General features: G+C 37.4%; 1 protein-coding gene across 3 annotated transcripts in view; it reads left to right on the top strand.

Moving 5' to 3' along the window:
• The window catches only part of trim46a (tripartite motif containing 46a), a 63,244-nt gene that overhangs the window by 9,671 nt on the left and 33,278 nt on the right, over positions 1-20,295 (top strand). The window contains exon 1 of one of the 3 annotated variants that reach the window (XM_028794046.2): positions 15,492-15,760. The exons of the other annotated variants lie outside the window; for them this stretch is intronic. Coding sequence (XP_028649879.2) covers positions 15,737-15,760 — 24 coding nt within the window. The 5' untranslated portion in view covers positions 15,492-15,736. Of the gene's footprint in view, positions 1-15,491; positions 15,761-20,295 lie in introns of those variants that run through there. 3 annotated transcript variants of the gene reach the window in all.

The following is a 20,295-nucleotide window of genomic DNA, read 5'->3' as shown; positions in this document are numbered from 1 at the left end:
ATTAAAAAAACAGGAAAATGCGTACTGCAAAAAAAAAACAGATTTATAAAACCTGAGATATACGCACATTTCTACACAATGTGCGAGTAGCCACAATCACCTTGCACATGTAATGTGACGTGATTGCTGATACAATAATTAGTACAGCCCATATGAAACACTGAAGGTTCAACCAGTTACCTTACCAACAAGCTATTGACCACATGCAGTACTGTCATGTCTGCCAAAACTATTTTGCCTCAGAATAAATGAATCACAGGTCGATCCAGGACACTGAGACACAATGCTTATCAGCCACATTATGGTATCACAGATGACTTGTGCATTAATGAAATGCAACTGCTCACAGTTAACAAAAGCAGCTTCATTCTCTCTAGGTGCCTTTGTTGCAATATTAGTGCAGTACAGTTGCCCTGATTACATTAGGTGAGCTGCACATGCAGCAAAAATGCCTTTTTATGTTTTATGTATGTGTACCCAAGCCATAAGGAAACTGAATGTGGTGACTCGCCGGTCAGTTAATAGCTTCTAGCATAGCGGGCATGGTGGAGTGAAGCTTGGCTGAGATATTCTTTACGTGTCTGCCAGTTTCCTGATTAGTGACAACAAGTAGCCAATATAAACTGACAAAAAGCCAGAAATGTTCTTTAGCGCAAATATGCAGCATTGGCCCTCTTAAAAAAACTAAAATACAGTCTGTGCATCATATTCATTGTTATTGAGGTGTAACATGTTTGTCATGTCAACGCACATTATAATAACGGCTCAGTGCTGTGAATTATTTTATGTACGAACTTCGTTTACCTAGTTTGGTTGCATTTCCCTACTTGAGTCAAGGGTGTTGTCATTTCCCAGTTTTTCTGAAATGTTCTGTACACTAGGGTCATAGTTGTACAAAAACTGCATATTCACCCATCAACTTTTTTTTACATAAATTTTGATGTTTCTCTGGAAAGCTGCATACACACATTTCAAGCCTCTTGTTGTACATGAGGTCCCAGAACTACTGATACTCCACATACAGTCCCATGCATTATAGAGTCTCTAATGGACCATTAATTACTTTCAATAGCTTTTAACGTGGAACTTAGTATTTTATTTATATTTTTAATTACAGTACTCCTAGCATTGTTGTGTCAACATAAACCTCTTAAATCTTTTTTCAGGTGTTGCTTGTATATATAATCAATGTGCTTTTGCCTGCATATAACACTTTGCACTTGTCTATATTAAACTTCATTTTCAATGTGTTTAAAAATGTATGTAAATTCTTCAAGACTTTTAAAATTGCTTTTGCTTGCTCCTCATTATTTAGAATTCCTATAAATTTGGCTTCATCTGAAACTATCACATGTTTACTAGCTGTATTATAATTAACATTATTAATATAAATTAGAAAGAGTGAGGGCTAGAGGACAGATCCCTGACAGACTCCACTGATAAGGAAGTTTAACTTATTTGTACTCTTTGACACAAGCTATTAACCAGCTTAAAAATGCAATTTTGTAAGTTAACTATGGATTACTGTATATGCCCTAAATTAATCTTTGATGTAAAACTGTATAAAGGGCTTTTTGCCTTTTAATTCATTTCTGATTTTACTTTTGTTCATTTTATATGGGAACAATGTACATCTGATTGGTGTATAATTTCATGTGATCCACATTTGTACCATTGTATTCATCATGAACTTTCTCAGTTCTCTTTTTATTTTATGATGATTTTCTTAGTACATTTCTAAGGCTTTTTAAATTGTTTTTCAATATTTTCTTTTATTAGAGGGGTACAGGAAATATGTTTTTCTACTTCTCTTGGCTTACATTACAGTTTGCTTTGCGTGTGTTCTCTTTAGCGTACACGGTCTTTTTTGATCTCTGGTTGCAAATTCTGGTATTTCTCAAGGTTTATATATTTTTGCACTTTCCTGATATTTATATTGAGTCATCTTTTCAGTCTTGGCTTTTTAATAATGTCTACTTTCCTCCATTTGCATTCTGTTTTTAATTGGAATTGTTTTTGGAATACAATTATAATTATATATAATTATAATTATCTATCTATCTATCTATCTATTTAATTACTTTAATCATGAATTGCAGCATAAGTAACATAACGTATTGTTCATGATGTTTTGATTTTCCAGTTCCCCTTTGTGGACATTATGTTGGTGTGTTGGTATGCATCTGTGTGTTTTCAAAGACAATTTTAGACTTAAGCACATTGTGGATACTGTTGTTTCTGTTTTTATTGCTTTGTAATTAGGGAAGATGAGGTTTATTCAAAGATTGTTTTGGACCTGAGACAAACTGGGTGAGGAAGAAATCATTTGTCATTTCAGCATAATTTCAGTTTCCTTTTCAATATTTCCAAGTAAGGTCACCTACTTAGTAATTGGAAGGCTGAATGTACGTATGAGCATATGTTCTTTGTGGCATAAAATTAAAATTAATAAATATGCTATTGTCTAAGTATTAAAATTTTGTAGGCTGTACCAAACTGAAATCACTAAATATATTGTCAAGTCCAAGTCAAGTCCATTTGACTTTCATTTTATTGACTTAACAAGCATTTATTCAGATATTTCTTTTCTTTGTATTAATCAATTGATCGTGACATATACTGCCACATCTCTTCCTCTTGCACCTTGTTTTTCTGAAGTAGATAGAGCCACTAATATGACATTCTTCTCAACCACTTTTATTTAGCTGTGATTGTGTAACTCCAACGATATCATAATTCCACCATAACACTGTTGCTTCTAATTCACATACATCATAGAAGCAGGGAATGCTTAATAGAAATAAGAAAGTGCTTTACCATGTCATGTTGTGCTGGCTCAAGTTAGGTTAGCTGTCTTCTGATTTCTCTGGAAGTGGATAGATCTGCATGACTGATCTTGTCAGTTTTATAAAGGGTCTTGTGATGTTCATCTCTGGGAAAGTGTAGCATGAAATGGTGTTTGCTTGATTGAGTTTCTATAGTGTGCAGGTAGACTGAGCACTATATAGGCTTTAACATGATTACACATCTACTGTGATGAACTAGTGTCATGTTCAAGGCTGTTTCTCACCTTGTGTTCAGTTCTACTGGTTTTGTCCCCCACTGACCCTGAATTTGATTAAATGGATTTGAGAATGTCTGTATGATCAAACAGAGCTGAAGAGCACAACATGCACATTAAGTACTTTCACTTAATAGTGGCCACCCACGTCAGCCAGAAAAAAATTAAAGTTAGTCTGAATGTGGTTTATGTTTTAAAGAAGCCTTAAGAGCAGTTAACAGAAAACAAAGAAGTGCTCACACATATTATCATTTTAATTTTAATCAAATGTTCTTTGACACATGCTTTTCACTTTTATTTTTCTTTCCTTTGATTTACATTCTAAAACAAAGAACAATTTGGGCAGTAGTGCAGTCCAGAGGAGCGGTCATTATGAGGCTTTGCATATTTTTATTCAACAACAATAACCCAATTGTTAAATTTCATGGATCATGCTCATTAGACACAGATTTATGAAAACTAGAAAAATTTCCCATGATTCATATGCATGCAAAAGTAATGCATTCATCTATGGAAAGAACTTTTTTTTAGAAAAAGATAGATACAGTTGTGATCTTTATTTATTTTTAAGTCTTTGTAACTAACAGTAAATCATTACATAAGATTTACATTTGAAATCCATTTGTCCTAATGGTTCCTATTAGAGTTTGATTTTTGGTTTCTGGTTAAATTATTGAAGCCTATAAGTTTAATTTTCCAAAGTTTAGCATGTAGAGTTGTTTTATCGTGTAAAAGTGTTCATAAAAGGTACTTTAACTTCTAAAGTTTCTTTTTTTTTACATTGATGGACAATTTAATGATGGAAAGGCCTAAATTATTAACCTTCATTTACGTGGACACTCTTCAATACTTACACTTTCTAATTGATATTCACTCATCACTCATTCTCATCATAGAAAACAGTGGCTGAGGATGGCTACCTCACCTTCAATAACTTAGGAAGTGGCAGAAATAACTCCACTCACAAGCCACACATCTGTTGGGGACTCCTAAATTGCTAGCCCTAAAAAGGCTACATTTTCAAACTACTTCAGCAATGGCCAAGAGCCACTTCAAGAGCTGCATTACTGCCGAGATGAACAATTGTAGTGTTCCATTTTCAGAATTATTACCTTTAAAAGGCCTCACAAACCAAGAGCTACAATACCTTAGCAGAGACCAGAGAGATGTCTATATCCTTCAGCTCAGTCATTGTTAACCCTGAAAGGGCTGCACAGTTCTAATAGAAAGAGCCCAGCTCACACCTAAACAAACATGCAAGACATATTGTATATTCTAACAGAAGCCAGGAGGTTCTGGTTACCTTTATCTTTTGGTACTCTGATTGCCATCTTTGAAAGAACTAAACAAATGATGAATCAAATTCAATAAACAAGGAAACTTCATTAAGATAATATTCAAACTTTAATTTAAACTAGGGGGCTTTGCTGCTCGCTTCACTCGTCCACCCATCCCACGCTACATGCCAACCACTTCGTGTCTCTGCTGGCTGCTCGTATTGTGAAGAGGTTGGCTGAACGCATTCCAAGGAGATGCGATTGCTTCTCTGACACAACCTCTTAAACGGTGATACAATTGAAAACACATACAGTTTTTTTTTACCTCCTCTTTGCTCGATCAGCTGCTGGCTTGCTGCTGCTGCCGCGCCGTGTGATCTGCATTTCACGTGACGCACTTCTGTCATATTACCTATGTCCATATATTCAATCTCTTTTCGCTTTTACCTTTTCATCAATATCACACTGAATTTTGATTCCGTGCTTGGAATTACATCGTGACAACGCAACGTATAACTGCCCGTAAGTGAATATCGTTTCTTTCTCTCTGCAAGAAATGTGTCTGGCATAACCACGCAGGACTTTTCCAAATCTCTTTGCATAAGCTCTTGTCTCACAGGGCTTCCAGCCTTGGGCGTGGTTACATTGCTTAGTATGAAGATTCATCTCGCGGGACATGAAAGTGTCTCTGAGACAATCACGTCTCGTCTCCTTCCGAGATTTTTTTTTATAATAGAGAGACATTACTTATGTTTATTTGCAGAGAAAACTTTCAACCTGAATAATTCAAATCAATGTCCATGAAGAAAGCTTCAGCATAGTATAACCAAAAGAGAGAGATGTCTGTGTAAATTAAACAGTCCATTCTTCTTAGCACAACTAAGGCATTCTTTAAAAGTATGCACTGCCATGGCGCAACCTTTGTCCTGTCCTTCACATTTTCATTTTGTAGGTGGCACTGTATTTTCTTCCTTGGACAGCATGATGTTTTGGTGTGTCTTCAGAACTGCACAGAACATGCCTAAACTATTTAGTTTCTATACATTTTCAGGTTCTTCCATGTCTAAGTGGAGTTTTCCCCAGGTATTCCAGTATCCTCCTGTATTATAGATTGACCTATGTCTTAGGTTAATTGTTGGATTAAAACTGGCCTTGTAAGACTCAAGTGTGGGTGTTGCCCTGTGGTTGGTTGACACCCTATCCAGAGCTTGTCTAATGACGAATGAATGAGTGTATGTATACATAACATTCTCACACCAATTTAGTCCACTTTATGGTCAGGGAGGGCTAGAGACCATCCTAACAGTACCAGATGCAAAACATGAACCAGACCTGGACAGGGCACCAGTCCATTGCAGGGACCACTCTTGGATACTCTTATGCTAACACACAGTCACTTAAAAATGAGCAATTATCCTAAAATGCACAGCTTTGGGAATGTGGAAGGAATGGCAGGTAACACCAAGAAAAATGCACACAAACAATAGGAAAATGCACAAATTTGTGTTTAAAAAGGGTATATTTACAAGATTTCAATTTCAGGCTGGGTTCTGCCTTATTTGTTATGATTCCCTACAACAATTTAATTAAAAAGAGGGGTTTTATTTTTTGCATTAATCTTTCATGATACAGTATATAAAACAGACACTCACTGTGATTTAAATTGGAAAAACCCATATACAGTACCTAATGTGATTTTCAGCCTACAGCTCCTGCGCATAATACTAATGATATAAATCAGTTAACATTACACTCTCAAATCTGCTTCATCCACTTCAGGGTCATGGGGGACTGAGACCAATCGTGCCAGCACTGGACACAAAGCATTAAGTTACTCTGTATCAAGGTTTTATAGGGCTCATAAATGCACTGGCCCATACGGGCCCAATTTACTCACCAGTTAACCTTCCCTGTAGGGAATGTGGGAGGAAAACCAGATGACCAGAACAGAAACCTCTGCAGAAACAAGAAAAATGTGCAGACTCCACACAAGCAGTGAGTGAGTGCGCTTTTAGTCCAGGAAGATGAACCTATGAGGCAGCTTCATTAACCACTTTACATCTGTGCTTCTCTCAAAAGCAGGTGGCAGTCTCATACTTACATCATTCATTTCATTAATTATTTTATTATTTCACCTGATATATTTACTATCACGTTTCCTGTCCTTACAGCAAAATTACAATACATTACAGCAGAGGTTCTTAGCATGGGTCCTGCCTTACTTGAACAAGTTCCTGGATGTTACTGGCATGCAATCCCAAATCATTTGCATTGGTCATTCCTCAGCATGTTTATGTTTATTGCAAACTTAACACCACATTATATGAAAAGGCTTGTAATCGTCTAGTAAGCAGTGTGTCTGTCAGATTATTTTTTGAGAATTTTACACTTCAAGAGTGCTTCTAAAAGGGTATGCTTCCCTTACATACTGTACCATAAAATGCAAATGGCAGACAATGAGGAGGCAATGAGGTGATGGCAGTCAAGAGTTGGTGCATTCTACTCTCATCTAATCAGCATCAGAAAGCTCACTAATATATGCATTTGTTATCCATCTATCCATCCATTATCCAACCCGCTATATCCTAACTATAGGGTCACGGGGGTCTGCTGGAGCCAATCCCAGCCCACCGCAGGGCACACACACACACAAACACACTAGGGACAATTTAGAATCGCCAATGCACCTAACCTGCATGTCTTTGGACTGTGGGAGGAAACCAGAGCACCCAGAGGAAACCCACGCAGACACGGGGAGAACATGCAAACTCCACGCAGGGAGGACCTGGGAAGCGAACCCGGGTCTCCTAACTGCGAGGCAGCAGCAATACCCACTGCGCCACCGTGCCACCCTGCATTTGTTATTTATAAGAAATTAACAATTTTATTTAGAAAGCTTTTGAAGTAAATTGTAGAAGTTATTTTTAATCATTAATTAACTAAGCAGGGCTGTGGTTGGATTTCTTTTTACTAATTATAAAACAGTGTTCTAGCTTCTCTTTGTTCAGTGCTCTTCTCCATTGCATTTGTTTTTCATAATGATTTGATCTCAAGAAACTTAAACAAATATTGCTGTCATTACCAGGTAAAGATATATAAGAAAGTCTAACATAATGTCCTTTTCAAGAAAATATGTTGATTTCTTAGCTTGTTGATGACTAGAGCTGCAGCCCTCAGTAAAAAAGGTTGAGAACCACTGCATTGCAGTTATCAGCAGACAGGTTAAAATATAATCATGCAGCCTAGGGCAGAGGGCAACTTATAAAAATACAGTACATAGACCCTTGGAAGAAAAAGGATGACAGAACATTGTTATGCAGTGATGACCATGTGAGTAACAAGCAGTAGCTGGTGTCGTACCTTTTTAAGGCAGTGGTTTTTAAAATGGTGCTAACTTAAAATCTTTTTGGGAAGCTGTAGACCTATTTGGTTGCTTGCTGTTTTTACATCAAGTATCTTTGCATCACCAATCATTTAAATCATATCTAAGGTAATGCCTTTCATAGTCAACATAATCACTTGGTCTTTTTACAAAGTAAGCAATTTTGCCTTTCAAAGGAATCAAAAATGTCCAGATAGACTAGAAGGAGTAAATTACTGGAGGTACTGTTGGCACTGTTGTCTATATATTCAGAGTCCTAGGTTCAGATCCTGGCCATCTTGCTACCTTTGTTGATGCATGTTCTTTCCATATCGTGGGTCTTTGGGTTTTTCTGCTCCCTTGAATAACCCCAGTAGTACTAGAGTGTTGTACCATGTTAGTCATTATGGATGTAATGAGGAGTCAAGCAAAATGACATCTTTTATTGGCTAACTAAAAAGATTACTATATGCAAGCTTTCGAGGCAACTCAGGCCCCTTCTTCAGGCAAGATGTTATCAATTACATCTGAATTGCCTCAAAAGCTTGCATATTATAATCTTTTTAGTTAGCCAATAAGAGGTGTAATTTGGGCATGTCCCCAAAATGTTTGTGTTAGGTTAATAAGTTACCCTAAATTGACCTAAAATTAGTGAGTAGTGTTTTTTGTTTAAGTTGTACTTGCAATGGCACCCTGCCCATCTTTTGTACAAGATACAATAAGACCATGGCTTAACTGGATTAGGCTGGTTTAAAAACAGATGGATGGATCGATGGATGGATACAACCAGAGCAACACATTTTTTTCTTGCCTTCTGGGCTAGACATCACAGTATATATTTTCAAGGTGGAGGAAACTCCATAAAATAGAGTCTGCATAGCGCCACTGAGGTTTTCAGGCTAGGGGAACGATGCATTTGACCCTTGGTCTGCATTCTGCTGTGGTAACATAATGGAGTGTCGCATGGGGGGTGCATAAATTCACAAAATAAATAGGACAAACTGATGCTTACTCTTCCATATGTTATAAGTAAATGGCTGTGTCCTGCTAGAGAAACACAAACTTGGAGAAGGAGTGAGGAACAAACATTGATGTGAGATGAGAGAAGAAAAGGCATTTGTAGGGCAAAATGATGGCATACACTTTGTAGTTGGGGTAGACTGTAATAGTAAAGGCCAAGTTTGGGAGTCACATAATTATTATTATGAATTAATTATTCTTTGTAGATTCACTATTGTTACAAAATAAAACACTTATTTATGGTGTGTTTACAGGTTATTCAAAGTCCTGGTAGGTGACGACTGTTAGTTTTATGATAATAATAAAATAGCAAGGATATATTAAGACAAAATTATCTAAAACTGTAAAATTTGCCTTTGCAAATAAAATGTAGGATACGAATTTACTCTGACAGAAAAAATAAGCTGAACATCTTTGCTTAAAATGTATGCGTTGTGTGATGGGCAGTTAAGGCGCCAACAACAAGCAGTTGGGTCTTTCTAAGCCCTTTGAGAGTGACAGTAGTGAGGGGCATTGTCATTGGTGACACACATTGTTGGGACAGTGCAGGAGGACGTTTGGTGCGGTGCCAGTGAGCATTGACCCTTGTAAATATACCAGATGACTTGGAAAGGCTAAAGGCTGCATCAGGGAGGTAACAACACAGGTCAGAACAGGCCATCCATCTCAGTGTAACTGATCAATCCTTATTCACCTAGCTCTGAAAGATATCATCAAGTCGAGTAATACTATCTCACTAACTATATCTATATAGTTGAGTACTCTATTCTCTGAGGGTGAAGAATTATTTTCTAACATTCGTAAAAAATTTTACTTTAATCAGCTCCTTCAACTTCTGTGTACTGAATAAAAATGTATTTTAAAGTAATAGTTATGATTTACCCATCTAATTTGCTTCATAATACAAAACACTTCAATCAATGTCACCTCTTAATCTCCATTTGCTTAAGCTGAAAAGTTTCAGCTCCTTCAATACTTCCTAGTAGTGTATACTCCACATTTTAATCACCCTAGATTCTGTTCTTTGCACATTCTATAGGAGACAGTATTTCAGATTAAACTATCTGAGGTGTTATTATGTGGCTATTATGGTTTTCCTGTGTATCTCTTAAATAAACAGCCATACATGGTAACTGTTTTCTTAATAAGAAATAATGCACACAATATATTAGATGAGCTTTCACAAGAGTGTTGTATCGCCTAAGAATTATCTCCCTTGATTTGCAGTCGACACTGTGCTATGTAACCAAATATCCTAATAGCCTTCCTAATCACTGCAGTACATTTTTGGGATGTGGATCCTTCTCATAAAGTGTTTATTTATTTCCATCCATCCATTTTCCAACCCGCTGAATCCGAACACAGGGTCACAGGGGTCTGCTGCAGCCAATCCCAGCCAACACAGGGCACAAGGCAGGAACCAATCCAGGGCAGGGTGCCAACCCACCGCAGTGTTTATTTATTTTCTTTTCATCAATTAATTAAATTGTTCTTTTTTGTAGAAATTACCTCTGTTGAGTGATTAGGTTAAGTTTTATCATTTTAGTTTGGATGGCTTGGACGCCACAGCCTAACTCTGACAGCTTTGTACTGCAGTAGTGGTAGTACTCATAGTAGTAGTAGTATTGTCACATGTACTATAGAGTATAGTAAAATTCTTACTTGCATGTTCGACCAACATACAACATGCAATCACTTTCTTGCACCATTATAAAGAACAATACATTAGAATACATACATTTATTTTAACTTAATACAAAAACACTAATCAGTTTACCTGATGTACTTCATACTCCTGCTTCTATGCTTCCATTTCCTGAAATTGGTGTCTTTGTCCACCCATATTATTATGTTACATAGATATCGAACAGGTTGGCTCAAACAGCCTTTTGAAAATGATTAAATACCTAAATGCTTTACTTGATCCCAATGAGGTCACTTACCAGCTGTGGAAATTACATCATCTTGGTGCATGATGTTCAGGTTTTTTTTATCTCAGAATTTATAATCTTTATACTTTGGCTGAAGTCACTCGAACATAAACACTCTTACAACTCCTCTAAATAACTATGACATAGCTGAAGCAGCATACTTATTATATTATACATAACATCATTTTCTTACAGGATGTTCTAAATAAGGGGTTTCTAACTCCAACCCTGGAAGACTGCAATGGCTGCTGGGGTTCTTTTGCCACTTTCTTAATCACTGATCAATTTCTGTTGTTAATTGACTTCTTTTCCCTTTATTATAAATGCTGTGTTTTTTAAGACTCAAATGTCTTAGCTGATTCTTTTTTTCCTTAAATGGCAGCCAAACAGAAATGAGAAATAAAGTGAACTGACAGATGACCAGCTAAGATGGGGTCTTAAACTCCAACCAATTTCACTTCAACCAGTACCATAATTAGAAGTCGATTCTTATTGATAATTAAACTTGTTATTTATTTCCATGGCTTGTTGCTTCTCTCATGCAGCCACGGCAGACATTTCCAAAACTGTCTTCTTTTTTTCTAAGAGCACTGTCACAATGTTTTGATGACCTGAGCAGATCATTACTGAGACCTTCAATAGCCTTTATTATCAGCTGTTGTATGATGGACTCAAGTGGCTGGTCATATGTTGACTTGTTTTTGTATCTCATTATTGTTTGGCTGGAAATTACGGAAAAAATAAATGATTAAAGGGTCTGAATCTTAAATACCAAGTCAATTAAAATGAAGGCAAAAGAAGTTAAATAGCAACAAAAAACTGGTCACTAATTAAGAAAAGAAAATGAAAACCTGAAGCCACTGCAGCTTCAAAGGGCTGGAGTTGGGACACCCCTGTTTTAATTGTTTGCTTAGGCGAAAGCAATGCAGAATAGAGCTGAAGTTTAAAAATTAATGCCTTTGATAGAGTCTGGTATCTCTGATTGAGTCTGGTATCTCTGCAACCCAGAGTGTCCACCTTGGAGCTCCAGGTAGGTGGAGTTAACTTAATTGACAGTACTTGCCATTTTTTGAATAAGATAACCCTGCCACCATCCTAATCTTAACCATAGTGTAGGTCTGGAGGTTTGCAGCTAGACTCTATTGGCACCTGATGGAGCCAACTCTACCTACTTGGACTGCCCATTGGAATCAACTCCACCAACTTTGTGCTCCAGGGTGGATGCTTCTTACTGCAGATAGATACTTGCTTTGATTTAGTGTGTTTGATATATAATATATTCTCACCGAACAAATTAATAGGACCACTATACCTATACTGGGTAGTGCATCCTTTTGCTCTCAAAACAGTCTCAGTTCTTCATGGTATGGATTCCACAAGATGTTGGAAGCATTCCTTTGAGATTCTGTTCCATGTTGACATGATTGCATTATGCAATTTCTACAGATTTGGTAGGTACACTTCCGCGTTGCAAATCTCCCATTCTACCACATCCCCAAGGTGTTCTGTTGGATTTAGATCTGGAAACTGGAAAGGCCACTAAAGAACAATGAGTTGGTTGTCATGTTCACTAAACCAAATTGAGATTAATTTTGCTTTGTGGCATTATGCATTATCATACAGAAAGTAGCCATTAGAAGATGGGTAAATTGTGGCCATAAAGGGATGCACTTGGTCAGCAACAATACTCAATTAGGCCATGGCATTCAAACAAAGAGTGATTGATATTAACAGGCCCAAAGTGCCCCAAGAAAACATTCCCTTACATCACCACCACCAGCCTGATCTGTTGACACAAGACAGGTTGGCTGCATGGATTGATGCTGCTGGTGCCAAATTCTGACTCTACTATCCATGGGCCTCAGAACAAATAGAGATTAATCTAACCAGTCTATGTTTTTCTAGTCATCAACTGGCCAGTTTTGATGAGCCTGTGTCCACTTCAAACTCAGCTTTCTGTTTTTGGTTAACAGTGGAACCCAACGTGGTCTTCAACATGTTGTGCATTATGAGATGCTCTTCTGCTCACCACAGTTGTACAGAGCGGTTATTACAGTTACCGTAGACTTTCTGTCAGCTCTAGTGTTTTACCTGTATCTGCATAATTTTATGCATTGTGCTTCAACCACATTGGTTTTGTAGTGTGAAAGTATCCAGGAAAGGCACTTTAACCTCTGAGGTTCGTTTTATATTGGTGTGCGTTAATACTGGAAATGCCTAAACTGTTAGCCTTGACTCACATATACTGTATGTCCTACAAAACTTAACCTATTCAACATTCACTCAGCACAAATAAGCTCAAATACAAACCTAGAATATCTCAACATTGGCTGAGGCTAGCTACCTCAAATTCAACCTTACCAGGACCTAGAAGCCATTCTGCTCACGAGGCATCCCTGTCGGTATTCACTTATGTGTCGATCCGTCTTCAGGTTGCTTCCCCTGAAAGAGCTACACTTCAGAATACCCTAGCAAAAGCCAAGAACAGCTACTCCCATCAGGCTTTTGTATCCTGATGACTACCGTTGAAAGGGCAACACAATGTAACAGAAGCCAAGAGCTAATCACTTCCCCAGTACGTAACCTAAATGGACACATTTTATTTTATTAACTATCATTGATCATTGCTAAATGTCAGTAAATAAAAGGACAACTTTAACGAAGCAATACTCAAAACTATTTCAATCATTAATTATGTTAATTTGAAGGAGAAACCAGGTGTAAAAGTTAGATATATAAACATACAACCTGAATGATTCAAATCAAGGTCACACAGTAAGCTTCATTTCAGGTGGCTATACAGTAGCTTTGATTGTGGTAGTCTTTGTTTTCTTAAACCAGGCGTGATGCTTAGGACTGAAAGGGTAGGTGGCAAAGTCTGACTGCGAGGTCTTCTCTTTGGCAGTTATTTCACTCTCTCCCTTCCTAGTCCTGGTAGTTATGATGTCTATCTGGCTGTGCCTTTTACAGTCCTTTGAATTTATAGTGTCTTGCTTTTAGCCTTATGCAAGATATTGCATCAGTCAAAAATTTTGGACATCCAATAAGTTCCTGTGGTCTGGCTGATTGTTGATATTTGGCTAGACATGAAACATGTTACTGTTAAAGTCCCAAGCCTCCATTTCACATATTCTTTCATGCACACACACACTAGTCACTTTATCTAAGCTTAAATATATAAATCATAATCAACAATGACACTCTTTTAACAGGCAGCAGGGTGGCGCTGCTGCCTCGCAGTAAGAAGACTTCGGTTCGCTTCCCGGGTTTTTCCCCTGTCTGCGTGGGTTTCCTTTGGGTACTCCAGTTTCCTCCCACAGTCCAAAGACATGCAGGTTAGGTGTATTGGCGATTCTAAATTGTCGCTAGTGTGTGCTTGGTGTGTGGGTGGGTGTGTGTGTGCGCCCTGCGGTGAGCTGGCGCCCTGCCCGGGATTTGTTCCTGCCTTGTGCCCTGTGCTGGCTGGGATTGGCTCCAGCAGATCCCTGTGACCCTGTGTTAGGATATAGCGCGTTGGATAATGACTGACTGACTCTTTTAACAAATTATACTGTACTTATTTTCCCAGAATTCTTGTCGATGTCTATTTTGCATACAGCCCAGAATTTTATCTACTTCCAAAATCTGACACGTTTGAAAAAATACCTCATGAATATTAATGATCTAAAGAGGTCATTTGTACCTGCCTGCCATTTCAGTTACAGAACATTTCCCACATGAGCTCTGAGCCCATAACTTAAGAGTCATTTTCTAAATAATTCAGAAATAAAAGCACAGTAAAATACACAAATTAAACATTACAAATTGTATTTAGAATACTTTAAAAGCACAGTTTTCCAACAGCATTACACACATGATTGGCTGTTTAGATAATTGCATGGATAAGTAGCTGTTCATGTGTTTCTAATTATTTTCTCCATGTGTGTATATTTTTACGCATGTACTGTAGAAACACAAAAACAAAATGCAACTTGAAAACTTTAAACTTGAAAACCTCAAACATTTGTAAGATTAACTGTAGCTTTCTGAACATATTAGTACAGTAGAAAGTGGTGAGAATCCCATCTCACAGCGATAAATCCAAGAACCGAAAACATATCAAATTGTGATGCAGTCATTCCAGGGTACCATTTTAGTGCAGACATGGACAGCATGTGTTTATTTCTTTATGCAAGTATGTATATGCATTCGCTGCTTCACAGCTTTTTGGTACCCAGGTTTGAACCTCAAATGCTTTTCTGTTAATTCAACCAGCCAATCATTATCTTGCACAGAGATATTGAGAGAATGCCTTGTCATTCAGGAGAGCTTCATTCCACAATAATACCAAATTTACACAATAATCATTATTTACATTGAAACTAAAAAGGACTAACGCAATAAAAAATTAAAATTCATGACTAAGAGACTCCTGGAAGAGCAACTGCATTAGTCACATCGTTTAATGCACGACGCTGTGTTACATCTTCTGATCGAAAGGCATGTTAGGTCAATCGATATGGATGTGTGCCTGACAGCACCGTGCACTCTAAGTAGTTCATTCATACCGAGACAGTACACGGCTTCTTAAGACCCAAAGCGAATTAAGAGGATGGGTTACTATTTTGATTGAAAACACATTCCGCTGTAATGCAAAGTACTATAATAACAAACAGAAACGGGAAAGGTATACATTTGCTGTTGCCCCTTTTTGAACAATGTACAGTATATGCATGTTCAGTAAGAGGTAACCGCGGGAGTCTCGCTTTGCGTCGCTATGGTAACAGCAGCCACTGCCCGAAGAAGCTCGCTCCAGTGTTTGGCGCCGGCGCGCACGCAGAGCTCGTGCAGCACCTTTTGTTGCACTGGTGGCGGGGTTGCGCGTGAGCCGCACTTTAGATATTTATAACCTCGTTTTCTCTAAATCTTAAGTGTTAAATAAACTTACAGTGTAATCGTAATTTTAATAAGCATCCCCACAGACATTTGCACCACAGATAGCATTTTCAAAAAGTAGGACATACTAATTATAAGAAAGATAATTATTAAATATATAAATGCAAGCGCAAATCAGCGTGCACTTCTGCAGAAGAAGTACGGTAGTGATATGGCGCCCAAAAAGCCGTTTAAGGTGAGTGAGCAATGACAATGAGGGCCGTCTTGTTTTAGTATACATTTATGTTGACGATATTGGCCAGACTGGAAGAGAACGGTCGGTTTGATATGCGTGCTGATTACTGTACATTAATCGTTGCTGTTCTCCGGCTTTTTCGTGCATGATTCGTGCAGCCCACGAGCAGTAGCGATTCTCCTTGATTTTTTTACGGGCCTGCCGGTGCCGTATTTACCCTTGTAGCCTTAATATTCTGAGCGGCGGGCGCGATGAGATGTCGGTGCCGAAGTCTGCGTGGAGTGTGGCGTGGCCGGTATGCCTGTGAATCAACGCCACAGTGTTGGAGCTGACTTACTGCTTTTTGTAATTTACTATCCTGACTCCAGTATTCTCGATCAATGTTCAATTAAGAACATTATGTAGATAACAGTAATAAAATGAAACGGAAAAAAAGCTTGACAATTATGAGGGCGCTTAATTGAAATCGCTGAGCGGGGAATTGTTATAACATGCTAAATTGTGACTTTGATGAGGACGCCCCATGTCTGTGGATTAAATGTTACTAGAAAGTCCCATGTACCGCTCATAATAACGCCCCTGCTCCTAAAATAATGAAAAGCCTGGGAAAAGAAAACAAAAATTGTGTAACAGGAGCCTTTCTGTCAGGTGTTCTCTCACAGGCGCAGAGTTCAGTCAGCAAAGCTGTGACATCCCTATTTTATTACGTACGGCTTAAGTAATATACCTGTTATGGCTGTGTGCAATGTAAGGAAATTGTGGTAGCATAGCATATTTTAAGTTGACTCAGACAAACGTTTATGGCTTTTAATGCAGTGGTTCTCGTACCCAGTGGTCAAGGTCATTTGGCTGTGTTGCTTTTCTTTCAGGCCTATTTGACTAGGATCAGTCAAATAAAACAAAATAGAACATTAGTTGCTAAAATAAGCCTATCCAAAAATAAATGATGGTAAATCATAAATAGTTTAGCAAGACAGGGTGCAGTTTGGGCATGTTATCATTTGTTGTTTTTTATGTTTATTTAGCAGATACCTTTACCCATAGTGACTTACAAAAAACATACATAATAAATGCAATTTGATTGATTGTAAGGGGCAAAGTTAATAAATAATAAAATAATGTTCTCAAACCAATCCAATTAAGGGTCACATGGGGCCAGATCCTGTCCCAGCAGTACTGGGAACCAAAGCAGGAAACATCTCTGAAAAATGTGCCAAGCCATCGCAGGGGTCAATTTAACAATTAATGAAGAACAACAATTCTAAACCCAAGAAGTTCAGTACCACAGTTAGTCTGCAACTTAAGAAGGGCTAACTGGAACTCACTGTTAAGACTGCTTGGCAGTTAATTAACTCAGCACAAAGGCCGACATCCATGTGAACATCCAAGTAGTGCCAGGATGCACTGTAGAGAGATTTGTCTTCATGAGGCACCCGGACATATTGAAGGTTACGAGAAGTTCGGATATTCATGCAAACAGTTTAGGGTCCTGTTGTGACCCTTGGGAAAGTGTTAAAAATAAAATATTGTTGTACAACCATTGCTCATTAGATACACTCCAGTTATACTCACACTAAATTACAGGGTGATTCAAAAAGATTAATCTGGTTTCAAAATGATTTATTTCACTTGTATATAATTACAGAACAATGCAGTAAATTATAAACGGTATAGGTGAGCATAAAGTTTATTATGCAATTTCACAAGTGCTCAATATGACCTCCTCTAACTGTATGAGCAATATCAATGCAACAGTCAAATTCATCCCATTCTCGATTGAGCATGCCATGTGTCACTGTACTCCCAGCCCTTTCAATGCGATTTCGGAGATCATCCAGTGTTGTTGGGACTGGTGGCACATAAACAGAATCCTTAACATATACCCCCCCCCCACCCCCCCCAAAAAAAAGTCACATGGTGTGAAATCTGGTGATCTTGGGGGCCATAGGTGGATTGCCAAATTGTTGGCTCCAGCAATGAGGGAGCTCGTTGTTGAAAAATGCGCAGAGTGAAGGGAGTGATCTTCCGGTGACAGTCAGAAACTCTGTGATCCCCTCTTTCAGTTGGTATGTGATTGGTTTCTAGGCGCTTCACGGTTGGAAAAATATGGCACTTTGAGATCGGATGAATCTTTTTGAATCACGCTGTATTTTCCTGTTAGGAGCACATCAGGTTAACAAATGAATGAATGATTTATAGCTTTATGTTTACATAAAGAGTAGTAATATAATATAAAACATGCTTTGCCAGTAATGTTTCGATTTTGTAATATAAATGCAGTATTTACAGACAATACTGGAAAGACAATGTTGTTTTCTAAAGTAAAATTGTATCCTTGGTGTAGGAAGCAGCACCAGGCAGAAACAAATAATTCCAATAACGGAACTGTACCAGATAAAATTACCCACATAAAATACACTGTGCAATAGATGGAGTAAGTAAAACATATCCTCAGTATATAATAAAGAAAATTAATACACCAGCAATGCAAAAAAAAAGTGCTTGGACAATTGTTCTAAGGATATACCTTGAGTAAAATAAACTAATTTAGCTTATGGATTTTGGAAAAATGGCAGCCTCTTAAGGTAAAATGAAAATCTTTTTAGATATAAAATATGTTCTACTTAGTTACTGCTGTGTTTAGCTATGTAGCAGAAACCATGCCTTCTTCTGGTAATTAATAATTTCATATTTTCTCTTTAAAAAAACAAGCTTTTTATTAGTGTTTATAATGAGGGAGAAAACTGTTTCTTTAAAGTAATGTAACAGTTCTCCCAAATTAGCAGTAATTTGATGTGGATAGATACTATGTAAAAAGGAATTATCTGGTTAAAAGGAAATTGAGGATGTTTCTTCCTTGAAATTGCATTTTCATTCAAGGTGGTTTTGATTGATGAAGAGCTTGTCAACAGAATTCAAAAGAAACTGAAGCCTTTAAAAGTACATCTTGTAGTAAAGCAGTATTCACAGATCAGAAGACAGGAAAACACATATCAACTCCTTGTATATTTGGTGCAATGGTTTAGGCTTTGGACCTAAAACTTCATACCCAGAGGTTGTGGGTTCAAATCCCACTGCTGACACTGTGTGTCCATGAGCAAGTCACTTTGTTTGCCTGTGCTCCATTTGGAAAAACAAAAGAAATGCAACCAATTGTATCTTAAATGTTGTAAGTCGCCTTGGACAATAGCATCAGCCAAATAATAATAATAAGTAAAATTCTCAGAAAGATCATCCCACGTGAGAATTAAATTGGGATAAACGCAGCCAAAGTATCAGTAACAACATAATTTATTTTTTAGTTGTCCATTTCTGTTTCAGACTGATCAGATTATAGATTCTGAGCTTGACACTGTACGTTTCAATTTTCAAAACATCATCATTGCATGTTCTTCTGGAGAGGAGTTCAAAAACCACACCCACAACAAAACATGCCTGCCCTTCTGCACAATTGAAGCTGTGACAGTAGACAAAAGCAGCAACTAGATGAAAACGTAATGTATTATTAAATTGGCCGTATGTAATTATATAGTTTAGTAATCTTATTAACTTCTTTTAAATTTACTATGGTGAATGTTTTGGCTTGAAAGGCATGTGGCAGAGATTTTAGCATTCGATTGACAACAGTCAGAGCTGACTTACATTATAAACCAGTTGACGCTCATCAACAAAAGTGCAGCTTTCTGTCACCCATAGACATTTCCTAATGCAGGAAAATAGCAATGAAATGTAGAATCCATCTTTCCTTCTGAATAGGTAGAAAATATACAGTATGCACAGTCCATGATTTCCACCTTTGGACTCCTTAGGGATTTCTGTGTCTACGTTTTAAGTCAAAAATTAGCCCTTCTTCACTCTGTATATAAATGAAAGTGGGGCAGAAAGTGGGGCACACACTCCCAGAGGAAAAAGAAAACCAAAGGAAGCACTCTCCAGTCACCAAAGTCCCATCTCATAAACAGTCATCTGCTCCTGTTCAGCTTACTCCCAGTTGAGTGTCTATTAAATGATATCTTTTCTGCCAAATGCCAAATTTACTGGATTTATTTTTCTCCTCTAAAATGTAAAGTCTAAAATCTTAGGCATTGCCCAGTCTGGCAGGATTCCATAAAATAAATCTAAACCCTCTATACAATGAAGTGTATATGATTTATTCTGAATTTTAAACTTTGGAATTTATATAACTAAAAATCAAGTGGCATTCATCTTAACTTTATCATCAGGGATTCCTTAATCAGAATAATCATGTTACTCTGTGCTTTTGCATTGAATTTCTAATACAAAAAAGCCACAGTCATAATTTCAAAATATTATTTATATGCTAAACGTTTATGAAGTTATGCAAAAGTAAAATACTAGTGAGGATAAAGGGAAGTAATTTCGTAAGAAGTTTGTGTTTTACAAGGCTAATGGACAGTGTTATATTATTTTCAGTTGTTTAACATTTGAAAAATCTTTCCGTTTCAGAACTAGCTTTTTTTTTTACTCTTTTATTTTAGTGGTTAATTAACATTTCATTTTCAAATTTGATGCTG

The sequence above is a fragment of the Erpetoichthys calabaricus genome, chromosome 2, assembly GCF_900747795.2.
Source record: "Erpetoichthys calabaricus chromosome 2, fErpCal1.3, whole genome shotgun sequence".
NCBI lineage: Eukaryota > Metazoa > Chordata > Cladistia > Polypteriformes > Polypteridae > Erpetoichthys > Erpetoichthys calabaricus.
Note: the sequence above shows the minus strand (reverse complement) of the source record. Positions and strands in the feature narration are given on the sequence as shown.